The 16,231-nt window shown below is 36.7% G+C and overlaps 1 protein-coding gene across 1 annotated transcript; it reads left to right on the forward strand.

Annotated features, from left to right (window-relative positions):
- The first annotated feature begins 5,789 nt into the window (after positions 1-5,789).
- LOC124642166 (formin-E-like) lies at positions 5,790-7,788 on the forward strand. The gene is made up of 2 exons (XM_047180479.1): positions 5,790-6,202; positions 6,676-7,788. Exons 1-2 carry the CDS (start codon positions 5,962-5,964, stop codon positions 7,665-7,667), a joined length of 1,233 nt encoding a protein of 410 aa, XP_047036435.1. The 5' UTR covers positions 5,790-5,961; the 3' UTR covers positions 7,668-7,788.
- Positions 7,789-16,231: the final 8,443 nt, after the last annotated feature.

Below are 16,231 nucleotides of genomic sequence, written 5' to 3' on the forward strand. Positions count from 1 at the left end.
TATTGAGTTAGGTAAAGTATGTTTTTTATATATTTTCCAAAGCAACCATCAGTCAAGCTTCTTAGTAGTCCATCATTCATACCTACTGTAAGATATGTATGCACAAACAACGGGGCTGCGGGATTGTTCGAAAGAGTTACCGCGGCCCTGGTACATAAAAGGCCTACGAAGGAACATGATGGCTTTTAGTCAGTAAGAGTCTGACACTCCCTCACTGCTGCTAACCCACAGCGAGAGGGGTCATTTGATTAATGATTTCCCATACAAAGAGGTAAATGCATACACTGGCCTTTTTAAAATAACGAAGGTTTGGCAGTCGCTGGCTCTTGGGCCATCCTGAATTGCCTTTGATCTAATAGAGCGTCCAGTGTTTCAGTTTTGTAATGATCGATCTATAAGTGTCGGTGTTGTAAGGCGAAAGTGTTCAGGCTTTGTTGCGCGAACCATATCAATGATTTATTTCTAGACTGTAGGTAATAAAGTTACAAATTATAGGTGTGTAATGGTTTTTATAGTAATTAAATGAAATTGATTAAACATGTTTGAAATATGCTGCTATATAGTAATGATGTAGCAATAACTATCGTCTGATATGTAGACATAATTGTACCTTTATATATTTTCTTCAATAAAGCCGTATATTAAAATATGTATTTTTATAACTTCAGTCTACCCCACTAGCTACACACTACCCACTACTTACATACTCTATGTATTGGTAAACCCAGGTTTACATCTAAAAGGTATTTCAAAATATTGCTGAAAAGTATACAGCAAAACCTGAAAAGTCTGAATCTATTATAATTAAATGAATTTACAAGAAATTGAAGAGATAATACGAGCAAACAATGAATTGTTTACTTTTGAAGACCTTTTCTTACGATTCATCCAAAGGCCAATATTTAAGTACAATCTAAGGCTTTAATATCGATATTACAATTAAAATACCTCCATAAGGTCATAGTTCTGACCACTCCTTAAACAAACAGTAGACGATCTGACGACGCGCCTTATGTACAAACTCATAAATAATACATAGGTTTGCAATAAAAATGTCTGCTGAACATTTATAGACCGTTGTGCATGGCTAGTTTATATTCAGTAACTAGTAACTAGACTATATGAATCATTTGGCAGCGAGCACTACCTCAGTTACTTCATGAATTCAATGAAGAAATAAATAAACGAAGTCTGATATCTGCTAGAATTTACGGTCAAACCTAATTGAAAGGCTTAAACAATTTTTATTGTCATAACCATCTGTATATAAGCACTGGTACTTAGCTGAATCCGGTTAGACTGGAAGCCGACCCCAACATAGTTGGGAAAAAGGCTCGGAGGATGATGAACCATCTGTATATGAAAATCACTAAATCCCTTAGTCATGCCATCACGCGTGGACGGCTGAACCAATTAAGCTGAAAATAAGAGAGGGGTAGCATAGATCCGTTAGAAAGTCATAGTATAGTTTTTGTCACCATTCGGATACGGGAAGCAGGTATCTCGGGACGCGGAAGATCGTTTCCAAATAAAAGTGAACCCAGTCTAGTCCCAAAGAGTGCCAACTATTCCAATTTTGAGCCACTCCCATACATGACCTGCCCACTAATTCATGCAAATCTTTAACTCGATAGTCGATTTTGAAGATCGAAATCATCTTCAAGTTAGAGCGTCATCATTTTGTTCATCGTTGACACAAAATCTGCCATTAATCTTACCGTTTTGAGGAGACCCATGGAAATGAGACCCATGAGACCCCAAGGAGACCCATGAGAGTGACTTTGTACAAAGTACTTGAAGAAATATTAAGAACGCTGTTTCGTGGGAATTTCCTTAAAAATTAGACCTTCGTCTAGACTTATATAGGTGTGACACATTACACCATCTTAAATGACAGGAAAACTAGAATCCTTGTATCTTTAACCAAAACACTTACGTTTGAGGGTCGCTGCATACAAGCAATGACTCAAAAGTTTTCCCACGACACTAAACAATACATCTTGCATCTCTATCTAACACCCTACTTTAGAAAGAGAGGAAACGATTGTAGGACACGGTTACATAGAAGAAGCCTTGTGTTACAGCCATTCCAATATTCTAACTGTTGTTTTACGTACTAGAGATAGGAATAACCAAATTTAAATATAAAACATTGTTGTGAAAGGTTCTTCAAATCATACAGACAGACATGTGTTGCTGGGGAGTATGTTCCACCACTTCTTCTTCCCAGCAAAAACACATAGGAAGTGGTGAAGGGTGGCCATTTTGGGGGCTGTCTTTTGTTTTGACTTTCAAAGTGCTGATTTTTAGCCTACTTTGAATAAATGACTTTTTATCTTTATCTATCTGAGTGAGCAAATCTAAAGTCAGATAGGATATTGGGAGCAAACGTTAGAAGAACATGAATGTTCACTTTTGCAGTGATTTACTGTGGGAGTTTGCTTGTGTATTACATAGCATCGGTAACTAGAATGGGACATACTTTTACTTTGTGCGGATGGCACGGTTGTTATTTGCTTGATTGGAACACGTAATACATAGATGATTTATCAGCTGTAATTGCTACTTTTACATACACACATATATTTTTGCTTTATTTTAGATTCAAAATCGGGGATGAATGCTGCGTTTTCAGCACAACTGGGGCCCGATTCTCCTAAGTTAATATTGTCAAAATCGAATAGAAATTGAATCGCAATATGATCTCAATAGCAGTTTTAACCTTATCGGGCATTCTGCTACTAATATAAGACCAATCGTATTCCAATGACATTCGATTGGTTTGCGATTGGTCTGCTATTTTTTTGATTTTGGTCTATACGGTAGTTTGCTGTACAATCATTTTGCAATCGTAAATCATTTGCAGACAAAATGATTCATTATTGAATGACAGAAAAGGATAAAAACGTTTATTTCAAAGAAAAAATAGCGGACTGTCACATACGCTTCAATCGTAATCGAGTCGGGATTGGATCTCAGTCGAACCGAGTCGAACGTGAATCGTATGTCGCTTTAGTAAAATTAGGAGAATCGGCACCCTGGGAAAGAACGCTGCCAAAGCGCAGGACAACGGATCGAATATGGGAAAGACCTTGGGAGTAGTCCTAAGCTATCGAATTTCAAATACTTATTCGAAGTCTTCATAAGAAGATGTTTGTTTGGTTCAATCAAAATTTCACTACTTGTACCAAGTTTTGGAAAGTAGGCCAGGGCCCCGATTCTCCTAAGTTTACTTAAGCGTCATACGATTCACGTTCGACTCGATTCGACTAAGATCCGATCCCGACTCGATTACGATTGAAGCGTATGCGGCATTCCGCTATTTTTTCTTTGAAATAAACGTTTTTATCCTTTTCTGTCATTCAATAATGAATCATTTTGTCTGCAAATGATTTACGATTGCAAAATGATTGTACAGCAAACTACCGTATGGACCTAAATCACCAAAATAGCAGACCAATCGCACACCAATCAAATGTCAATCGAATACGATTGGTCTTTTATTAGTAGCAGATTGCCCGATATGGTTAAAACTGCTATTGCGATCATATTGCGATTCGATTTCTATTCGATTTTGACATTATTAACATAGGAGAATCGGGCCCCTGAAGAAATCCAATCGGTAGCAGAAACCTAAAATATTGTGCAAGTATTCCTTCCTTATGTTCCAACTTCAACTTTTCTTATGTACCTAGTAGTAGTTTCTCCGGTAATTTCTATACCTACTTACTTACCTAATATAAGTGTACCTTTTCCTCGACCGAAGAGACATATTTCCTACGTCACCCGATTTATTGTAGAAGGCTACTTCCTTTGTTTAGTAATGCTAACACGGCTCAACAGTAACGGTAACGCGACACAATATTAGTCGTACGTACGTGTTTCCTGTGCCCGTATATTCTCTATCTAGTCTACTGGAACCGTTTGAACTTTCCCCTATTCAAGAAAAGCGAAAGCGACAAACGTTTGTCTTTACACGACTAGACATATAAGTTTTCCACCTGAAAACTAGAAGATAATGTTTTATGGTCGGTATAAGTTTTTGGTACATATTGATCAAAAACATTTCTTTTATTTTCATGGCCAAATTTTTTTTTAATGCAAATCATGCACAACACTCCTGTCTGCCAATTGTTTCTGTTTCTTAGCCCGAACTTTCCCACTGCTGCGCAAAGGCCTCCCCACTTCGTCTCCAGCCCAGGCCCTTTTAAAGCTAAAAATATATCATTGGCAGTTAATAAAGACCCATCAAATAGGCTTAAACACCTGCTCATCACCCACAACCTGTATTTTTTTATAATCTTATTTAATAACTGTTAACCTTAACCCGTGGGTACAGTGGGCGCATAACATCATGTAACATGAATTACATCTTAGAACATCTAACCAACAGGAGCCGCCAAAACCACAGATCTGTATGGGAGTTTCCAGATTAGCGCGTAATGGGAAGAGGTTACGCTACAAATAATGATAGCTTTTTTTTTTTTAGCGACGTAAAATCATCAAATGACCCCTCCCGCTGTGGGTTAGCAGCGGTGAGGGAGTGTCAGACTCTTACTGACTAAAATCGTCGTGTTCCGTCATAGACCTTTTATGTACCAGGGCCGCGGTATCTCTTTCGAACAACCCGCAGCCCAAATAATGATAGCTGACTTGTGCATTTTCCATCATATCATTACGCATTTTTGGTGGGAAGTCATCAAATGACAACCGCTGTGGGTGCAGCGTGAGGGAGTGTCTTACTCTTATTGACCAAAATCCACCATGTCCCTTCTGGAGCCCATTATATAACTCGCGCGAACAGTCCTACAGCCCATACACAAGTACCTGCATAACAGTATGACCAGAGGCCCTCTCGTGCTTTTAGCAGAGGAAGGTACGACAATGGCTTATCCAGTTGGCTCAATTCTCTAAGAACTACAATCGCCATGTTGACTCATCTTGACATACTAAAGTATGAAGAGTAGGTGCAACCACACCTACAATGGTAATTAAAACATAAAACAATAGAATAGGCATGATGACAGTAATCAAAAATCATTAAAATAATATATTTATTAAATTAAACTTGAAGCTTGGAATATAAAACGCGCATTGTTTTCTTTATTAATAATGTGATTAATATGTATTTTTATAAAATAAAATAACGAAATAAGGCAATCCGCCATGATATCTTGAACACCAATCAGAGCTCGTGACGTCATCTCTCAAAACAACTCGCGCGAAAGCGCGCGAACGTCACATTTCGTTATTGTGAACTTCCACTACGATCTCTGTTTTTAATTAATTAATTGTTTATAACACGAGTTATGGAGCCCGGATTTATCAAGGCAAACAGCGCTAATTTGTCTAGAATTGATATCATAATGCTGGGAAAGTTTTTGGCATCAAATAAAGATTTTTGTTCAGCTGAATTTAGAAATGTTAAAACTTCCATGTAAGTATACTAGTTTAATGAAAAAACAATGAGAGAGGAAACCTAACCTCGAAATAGTTATTTACATTATAAACTATGCTAGAATCTAGAGAACTATGTAATAACTTACATCAAAGTGATCTTCACAAAAATAAAGTTGTACCCTGGGCAATATTGCTTTTGAATCTCGCCTTGCAAGTTTAAGCCACTTGTTTCGTATTTTTTTATTGTGAGGAACGTACACAAATACCTTATCAGGAGTTGTTTTGGATGTGTTCTTACACTGGGGGACCCCACAACACCTATGCCCTTTCGAATTCATATTTAATAACACAAAAAACTTAATTATACTCGAGCTTTGTCCGAGGGATTAGCATTAGGTATACTTGTAGTAACACATACGGTGTCGCCTATTCGCACTGATTTTTGAGGTAGATCGATTTTTTTTTTTTTTTTTTTTTTGTGGGTATCCTTAACTCACCCATCTTGCTCGAGCGCAGCACTCGTCATTCACATTTCAGTGCTCCGCCGCTTCGCACATAAAAATGGGAAAACGTTCTCGTTCTCGTACCGAGCACGACTATGAGTCGTTAGCAAAAAAAGTTAAGTCGTTAGAAAAATTGTTGCGCGCTCGGAAAGATCGACAACACGTGACACGCCACCGCCTGTCCTCCACGTCGTCATCGTCGTCATGCACCTCGTGCTCGTCGAGTGATAGCTCCGCGGGATCGGGCCGCAGCCCCGCCGCGCGCCCTCACGCTTACCAGGACCTGTTTTGTATTGAAGGTTAGTACGTACACCTACCTAACATGTGCTTATTTTAAATGGTACTGCGGTTAACCTGTGGGGTTATCACTTTACCAAATACATAGTTCAGGTGTAAGAAATAGTGTTGCGGGCAGTCTTTGGGGCTGTCACTTCACAATATATTCGCCTTATGCTATAAAATGTGGTGTTGCGGGCATTCTATGGGAATGTCACTCTACTACATACATAGCTCAAGTAATGCGGGCAGTCTTTGGGACTGTCACTTTAAAATATTTACCTTATGCTATATAATGTGGTGTTGCGGGCATTCTATGGGAATGTCACTCTGCTACATACATAGCTCAAGTAATGCGGGCAGTCTTTGGGACTGTCACTTTACGCCTACCTACTCACCTTGTGAGGGTTCTGCGGGCAGTCTTAGGGACTGTCACTTAACCCATATGACGTAGATATATGGACAAACATGTAATCATGAATCACGTCAATCTTAGGTGCACCGGCGATCGAACCTGAACCGTCAACAAGTGCCGCTCCTCACGTCGCTCCGCCATACCCGCCGCCGCAGCGCACCACCCCGCCGTCACCCGCCGTGCCGCCGCCACCGCCTCCGCCGGATCCCGCCGTGGCCGATACTGTGGAATCGCCGCCAGCCCCAGCGACAGTTGACGCGAACATCTATGTCACAGGGACAGAGCCTGCACCACCAGACTCGCAGGTGACACCTCAAATTAACGATGAGATTATGCAGCTGCTTGGTGAGGACCCCTCCCAGAAAAGAGTCTATGGAAACGACATCCAACCTGACTTGGCCGTACGTCTCCAGCACGTGGCTACTTCAGGTCTGTCTAAGGAAGCCCGAAAGGAACTTTTGGATAAATACCTGGTTCCCGCTAACTGCACCTTGATCGATGCACCCTTACTGAATCCAGAAGTAAAAGTTGCCATCCCCGAAACTGTCCACAAAAGGGACAAGGGTATTGAAAACAAACAAAAGCAAATCGCATCCGCTATAACCTGTATTGCGCAAGCTCTCACCTTGCTTATATCATCTGAACAGACTGCCTCATCCACAGAACTTATTAGGCTTTTAATGGATGCACAAAAAATATTATGCGATAGCCAAAACTCTGATTCGCTTGTGAGGAGGAACTTTATACTCTTCGTCATGAAAAAAGAACTTAAAGATCAGCTTCAGGCGACAAAAATTGATAATTTCCTTTTTAGTGCTCAGCTAGCAGATACGCTTAAAGCTGCAAAAGCTATAAACAAAACAGGAGGCGACATGAAACCTGCACCTCCCAAACAGCCTGCTAAAAAAGTGACAAACCCAAACGTACAGAAACATCATTTAAACTGGCGAGCCCCTCCCCAGAGCCACAGGTCGAAGGGAACCCAGAGGCGAAAGGAACCTGCACCCAGGAATCGGCACGAGCCCTCCTCGAAACAGTCATCGCGTCCAGCAACGAGCCGCGGCCGCCGCTAGACACGGTAATGTACGCCGGACGACTATCTAATTATCTTAACCAATGGTCCCTCATCACTAATGATAAGACTATACTGTCTTGGGTCACAGGTTATCGCATTCCCTTCTCACAACCTGTAATACAACACTCACCACCTATGGTAAAAATACTTACTTCGCTTGAGAAAGTACAAATGAATCATTCAATAAAAGAGCTTTTATTGATCGGTGCAATCGAAGAATGCGATCCCTGTGATGGTCAATTCGTATCACCTACGTTTCTAGTACCAAAGCCTAACGGAAGGACGAGATTTATTCTAAATCTTAAATCTCTAAATAAATTTATTTCAACAAAACATTTTAAGCTTGAAGATCTACGTACAGCTATAAATCTTATAAACAAAGGTTATTTTATGAGCACTATTGACCTTAAAGACGCTTATTTTTTGATCCCTATACATGGCGATCATAAAAAATACCTTAGATTTGAATTCGATGGAAAACTGTTCCAATTTAATGTCTTGCCTTTCGGCCTCAATACTGCTCCGTTTGTGTTCACTAAAGTAATGAAACCGGTTATTAGTTTACTTCGGTCGTGTGGCTTCCTATCTACTATCTACCTAGATGATATTTTACTAATATCAAATACGTATGAGTCATGCGCGAGTCAAGTCTCTTACACAATAGGTTTTTTACAATCTTTGGGTTTTATTATCAACAAAGAAAAAAGTGCATTATACCCTAAAACAAACTGTAAATTCCTGGGATTTATAATTGACACTGAGAACTTACACGTTTCCTTGCCTAACGAAAAAATTCAAAAAATCAAAAAAGAAATAGAAAAATTTAAAATACTTACACGCTGTAAAGTAAGAGAATTTGCTCGCCTCGTGGGTTTACTTACCTCTGCCTGCCCTGCCGTCGAATACGGCTGGCTTTACACTAAGGAACTCGAACGCTGTAAATACCTTAACATAAAAGATGATAACAATTACGATAAATACATGTCTATACCCCCGTCTATACTGCCGGATCTAGATTGGTGGTCACGAGCAATTAATAACTCTGTAAACAAAATCAAACAAAACAGGTTTTGTTTGGTTATCTACAGTGATGCCTCAACAACGGGGTGGGGGGCGGCCTGTGGGGAGGAACGGGCTAGTGGTATGTGGTCTGACAGCGAACGCTCGCGACATATCAATTATCTAGAAATCCTCGCTGCCTTTTTTGGACTAAAAATTTTTGCAAAATTTTGTTATAACTGCCAAATTTTATTACGAATCGATAATACCACCGCCATATCATATATTAATCGTATGGGTGGTATTCAGTTTCCTCACCTAACTGACGTTACAAAACATATTTGGCAGTGGTGTGAAAGTAGAAAAATAATACTTTTTGCTTCATATATAAGCTCCACGGATAATACTATCGCGGATGCCGAGTCTCGTCGCGTTCATCCAGACATCGAATGGGAGCTGTCTGATCACGCCTTTATGCGCATAACAAAACAATTCGGTATCCCCGAGATAGATATTTTCGCCAGTAGGTTAAACAAAAAATGTATAAAATACATATCCTGGCATCGGGACCCCGACGCCTATGAAGTAGATGCATTTACTATTTCTTGGAACAGTTTCTATTTTTACGGATTTCCACCTTTTTCCATAATATTAAAAACACTTAGAAAAATTGAAAACGACCATGCAGAGGGCATTATTGTAGTTCCCCATTGGCCTACACAGGCATGGTTTCCCTTGTTTAAAAAATTACTAGTGTCTAACACTCTAATCTTTAAACCCAGTGATAACATAATCATTTCCCATTCCAGCAACCGAGATGTTCATCAGAAGATTACCCTGGTTGCCGGAATATTATCCGGACGTCGCTCCTGAGAAAAAGTGTACCTACAAACTCAATTCCTATTATGATGGCCTCGCTATCAGACAATTCCATAAAACAGTACGACACCTGTCTTAAAAAATGGTTTTTGTTTTGTAAATCAAATCATACTGACTTATACGTAACTTCTGTTCCAACAGTCATACATTTCCTTACTCAGCAATACGAATCTGGTGCTCAATATGGAACTTTAAATAGCTGTAGGTCCGCTCTCTCTTTAATTTCCGATCTAGACCTAGGGAACGATCACCGGATAAAACGGTTCTTAAAAGGGATTTACCGATTAAGACCTCCTCTGCCCAAGTACAATACTACTTGGGATGTCTCCCTAGTTCTTAACTATTTAACGTCCTGGTATCCCAATAAAAATCTAAACCTAGAAAAATTATCTAAAAAACTTGCAACGCTCCTTGCCTTAATTACCGCACACAGAGTCCAGACTATTTCCAAAATAAACATCAATAACATAGAAGTTCTTTCAAATGAAATTCAAATAAAAATTCCCGACCTAATAAAAACTTCTCGTGACGGGGCTACTCAACCTACTCTCATCCTACCATTTTTTAGAGATAAACCAGCCATATGTCCAGCTACTACACTAAATTCTTACCTGCTGATGACGAACCCACTACGTGGCAGTGAAGTTCACTTATTTATTAGTCTTAAAAAGCCTCATAAGGCTGTTACATCACAAACTCTGAGTAGGTGGATAAAAAATATTCTTTACAGCTGTGGTATAGATACTTCTGTGTTTACTGCACACAGTACTAGACACGCAGCCACCTCTAAAGCTCATAAAATGGGTATCAGTTTGGACTTGATTAGGAAGACAGCTGGTTGGAGTGGCAGCTCCAATACCTTTTGGCGTTTCTATAACAGACATATAGTTATAGAGCAACAGGAGAATCAAAACTCCTTTGCTAATAGTGTCTTGTCTGATTAGGACTTATTCATTAATATTGAAATAATTAATAAGTTTGTAAAACTAACCACTTTATTTTTTACCATAGTATAGTACCATTTTGTTCACTTAACATAATTTTCTTGTTAATGATGCTTGTATGATTATTTGTACCCAAATAAGTATAAATTATTGATCATAATTAATCATTAATTGCGTTATAAAACTAATCACGTACTTTATAATTTGATTTATACCAAAAGTATGGTGCCTTTGTTGTTCATATTAATGATACTTATGTATGCTCATTTCTAAATACTTAAATAAGTATTTAAATAAATTTGCATTATTCCTAATGTGTTGATATTTTCATTAAGTCTCAACATCTACAAGTATACCTAATGCTAATCCTGAGGACAAAGCTCGAGTATAATTAATGATTAAACGAACTTACCTGTAAGTGAAGTTCTATCTTAATTATACGAAGAGCTTTGTCCGAGGGATTAGCATCCCACCCTCCCGGTCCACCGGGCCTATCCCCTGGTCATGCAAATATCAACATTTGTATTACGTGTATCGATCGACAGGGTTGATGCTCCGAACTAAATGACGAGTGCTGCGATCGAGCAAGATGGGTGAGTTAAGGATACCCACAAAAAAAAAAAAAAAAAAAAAATCGATCTACCTCAAAAATCAGTGCGAATAGGCGACACCGTATGTGTTACTACAAGTATACCTAATGCTAATCCCTCGGACAAAGCTCTTCGTATAATTAAGATAGAACTTCACTTACAGGTAAGTTCGTTTAATCATTAATTATTGCACGAGCGTTGTTTACTTGCGTCTTGTAATTTCAGTCGTGACGTCACAAGTGACGACATGACACTGACAAGCGTTTTCGCGCCGGATTCAAAGTGGACAGAGAAAAATGCAATTATTTGATAAAAAAACTTCGCATTTTCTTAAAATTAATAATTTTTCATATAAAATAGACGTATACCTACATCATACAAAGGAATTTGAAAATTTGTCATCATGCCTATTGTGAAATGTTAACGCAATCGCCGGAAGATTATTCTGTTGAATAAGTTTTTAACCTGTCATTTTATGGGTAAATTGCTTCCTGACTGCGAAACTTTAATTTTTGGTATGTATTAAAACTCAGATTTCATCAGCAGGCAGAATAGGCTAGTTTCCTAAAAAATAATAATTAGTCCGTCTTGTAGATTGTCCAAAATTAAGCGATACGTATTTTTTCTTTTTTAAATTGGATCAGAACTTGTTAAGATATAGCGTGTTAAAGTTGAGTGTGACGTCACAAGTTGCTACAATTTTCAGGACACTGTGACGTAAAAGGCCCCCACTCCTAATTTTTGAAGTGTATTATCTTTGTCATTTTATGTTTAATTAAAAAAAGAAAAAATACGTATCCAATATTTTTTGATTATCTAAAAAGCGGACTAAATATTATTTCATTATTTCGACCCTGGACACTACCCTATTAATTGTCATTTATGTACCTGTTAACAATTTTCTTTTACAGTATTTTGTTTACTTGGTGTTATTGTGTGTTGGTATTGCTTAATCCTAAACAATAGACAATTTCTCAAACTTTTTTCAGGTATAAAATTAGTGATGTAATAATGTCTCGGTTCCACAACATGACGATCAATTTTATGGATGAATCGATTTATTATGAGGAACTTTTGAATAAGTGTTACTGTGTTTGTGGTGCTACAGATGACATGAGATTAGCAAACTTTCTCAAAAAATCTCAGCAAGCTGCTTGCGGAAGGATTATAGTCTATGTCACTCCGTTTTGAAATCTACCAAAATTATACATGTTATAAAATCCAAGCTTGGGAGGTTTAAGTGTAATTAAAATGAAACTAAATATAACTACTACACATGAATATTTATTTAATCGTGAAATACATATAAAGAATAATTCCGGACAATACATAGAATAATTGTTCAATCATTAATCATCAATATCATAAGTACAGGCCTCCCGGGCGATATTATTTGACAGTTTTGACAGATAAACATAAACAATACAGATAATTAATATTTATTTATCGGTTAATCATTATCAAGCTTTATTAGTGTCAGCTGCATGAGAAAGCAGTGTCAAAACTTAGTGGTACTGTCAAACCCGTCAGTGCAATCTCAAATATAATATCTATGAATTTGTATACATACGTTACACAGAAATTCGCCTACATTTAACAATAAAAGCTGTGAGAGGCAGAAAGTCATATATCACTAAACGCCATAAACTATCAAAATATTCAATTATTCCATGCAAAAGCTATGCATTTACACGTAGAAATTATTTTAATATGAAAACATCACTTACACATATATAGTTTACATAGATTTATATTTATTTAAATTTCAAAAAACTGGTAAACCTTTTGACACAACATTCAAAGACAGAAATAATCAGATCTTCACGTTAAACTTAATTAGACTCTCAAAATAGATAAAAACATTGTAGGTCCGTCCAACAGCTAGCAAACAAAACAATTAAAGAATACAACATAACAATGGACCTTACACAACTGTTGTTAATATATCAGTTCTCTCCCTTCTCCACATTCCCTTTAATTATCACTATAAGATGGATAAGTACAACAATTCGTCTAATTCTAGGCAATTCGGTTTAGCGATAGAATGCTACACGAGTGCGATTTCAAACGACACTTATATGGCGAGTAGTTCTATAAACCCGTTGGTACTAAAGTGTTGGAAAGAAATCGCACTATGTACGCCTAAATACACGAAAAGTTACAAATTCTGAGGCGATCTAAACCCAACTTTTGGGGATGATATAACATTTATGATTTTCTATTAAGATTAAAAATAATACCCGCTGTATATAAATGGCTTGTTTTGTACCGATCAGAGTTTCTAACTCTCCGTGTAAGATAATATGTTACAATGATTTATTCCCTATTATATAAATTGATATTTGTTCATCGTTTGATGCCAAACCGATCTTAGTTGTTTCACAGCCTTATTGAGTCTTGGTGGTATAAAAATTGCTATTTGAACTCTGTCCTCATTAAAATACTGTTAATTTTTTTTGTTACAATTTTATTTATATACCACACTTTTGTTTAGAAAGGTTTATAAATGTTAATATTATATAGAAAGTGATTTATCGATAATTTTGGAATCGATATTTTACATTGAACTGTCGATAATATCGATATTTTAATCGAATTTGTACAGGATTGATAGCTATAATACACTAAGCTATAAAAAATATTATCTGTACATTTCAAAAGTGGATTATCATCGACAGAACAATATAAATGGGATTTTTTTACTTCGATATTGTAGATCACAATTTTAATACCATAATATTGAGCAAGTGAAAAAAGGTTGAATATTCCTGTACCTTTTTTTTGTAACTTCACTAACACGTTTTTAGAGATTCATAGGACAGAGTTAAATAATATTGATAACAATAAATTAAGAGGCGGGAATGAATAATGCTCAGCGATTGTTCTTAGTACAACTCGTGTCGATATCACAATTAAAAAATAAAACACTCAAGTTGTGTTGTTTATAGTTCTTAATATCAGAGCGCAGGAGTAAGAGATTTGAGAAGTATATGAAAATCATTTGATATGCTATTAGCTACTGAAAGTTGACCATCAAAATAAATCACCAAAAGTAGTTGTAAAAAATTCGGTTGTATCGGAATTATGGATGCAAATATCAACATTTTTTATTGAAATACTATGATAATTTTATTCAAGTCTATTTCTGATTTTGATTCTCTCTTATTCGTGCGCTCCGATTTCTTAATATTATTTTGTTTTTAATATTTATAACGTTGTTATTATGATCTTAGCCTCTTCTATTCATTTCTCAGTCTCAGGGAATGTATGTTGGTAAGTCTCTTCGTTGCCTTACAAAATATATGTTCATACGCATTCGAACTTTTATAAATGTCATAAAAAATATTTGAAGGAAATTATTTAAACACTTTTTTTTTCATATAATTTTTATCGTGCTCTAAGTTAAAGAGTACTTAGTACTAATTACTATTTGAAGCAATAATTTTATTGGCCTCTTATATTGGCCTATTGGTCTTGTTCGATTGAAACAAATCGAGTGTTAGAAGTAGTTTCTGAATATAAAAGAGATCTTATATGGTTGTCAGAGAGCTTTTTCGCGATTGATAGACATGTATAGTTTCACAAATGAGTGTCATGGAGGATTAGAAGTTCACCGTCCCAATCAAACAAGACTACACTATACTAATATAATTATAATCTAAAATTGAAAATACTTTGGAATTTCGAACATTATAAAGTTGTTATGTGTTATACTATAAAGGCATATGTGAGAGTTTTTTGTTTTTTTGTTCGTTATTATGATCACAAACATTGTGCGTGACTATACGTTGAGTTTATCATTTAATTCCAGATAATATCTTGGTTATAAGAAATCGGATGTTGTAATATACATTTATATTAATAATACCTATTCTGGAAGCCTGATTTTAATACATAAACTGTAGAAAGATCAAAGATGGGGTTAGTATTAAAGAAAATGACTTACGATAAATTTAAACTAAGTGAAATATAAATCAGGCTGTCAGAAAATGGGCATACTAAAGTTAGTTTTTAACTAAAAAAAGTTTCATAGAACTTGGCAGCGGTTATACTGTTTAGTTTGTTAGTCGAGCCCGCATCTACATTTGCCAAACGAGCGGTTGATCAGTCTATACTTTCAAATGCATTTGAATTATGTTGGGGACGGACTATTGTCAGTTTTCGGATATTGAGTCCGTTTATCGCGAATGTACGGACATAGGCGCAAGTTGTGGGGAGTCTAGCCCCAAACATTGTTGGCGGTGACAATGGTATTTTAAATATATGACTATTATGATACTTATATGTTTTGAGATCTTGTAGAAAAGCCTGAAATATGAACCTACGCCTATGCCGTCGTAAGTTCTATCGTTCGTGATTCTATCGGTCTCTTAATTGTATAACAACTGTTTTCGTACCAGCGAGAGCCGTCGTTAAAAATGCATATTTAATCATTTCTTTAAACTATACTATATAGCTGCATTGTCCATACGCCTGCCTACATTTCCTAATAAAATATTCCTATATTCGTTTGTCTTTTTTATACATTTCTCAATCTTGTTTAGCTTTTCACAATAGCAGTGGCACTTGTGTATAATAAAAATCACTGTATTTAATACAGTATCGCGATCGTTCGCTTAAAGCTCTATGTTGATATAAATTATGTATTTGTAATACTTTGTTATTCGTTTTGTGCAATGTTCGCGAACCCGTTGGTAGCTTCTGTTCTATATTTACAATGTCTACGGGTCCTCTGACTAGATAGATGTTAAACAATCTTTGACCTCACACCAAAAGTTCGTGACTCGCGCATTGCTTATTGTCGCTTGTGTCAGTTTGTGCGATTCCATTTGGCGACTTTACTTTTGGCGTGTGAGTTCCCGAGCTGTAATCGAACCTGCTCATAAAATACTTTTTAGATTTAGTCTCGTATTGTCTTGTACCACATCGAGGAATGTGAGCGTCAACAACTAGTAATAAAAAGTTCGCATCAGGAATGTTTATCAAATATTTATAAAATCTCTAACAGTATAATTAAACAGATTTAATCTTTTAATATCTTGTTGTCAGGTTCCATTACAACTCGGACGTGTTGTATTAAAAACTTTTTTTCTCTAACATTGCAATTATTACAACTACATGATAAATTCGCGATTTTTGAGAGATGTTGC

This window comes from Helicoverpa zea, chromosome 24 (genome assembly GCF_022581195.2).
Source record: "Helicoverpa zea isolate HzStark_Cry1AcR chromosome 24, ilHelZeax1.1, whole genome shotgun sequence".
NCBI classification, from domain to species: Eukaryota; Metazoa; Arthropoda; class Insecta; order Lepidoptera; family Noctuidae; genus Helicoverpa; species Helicoverpa zea.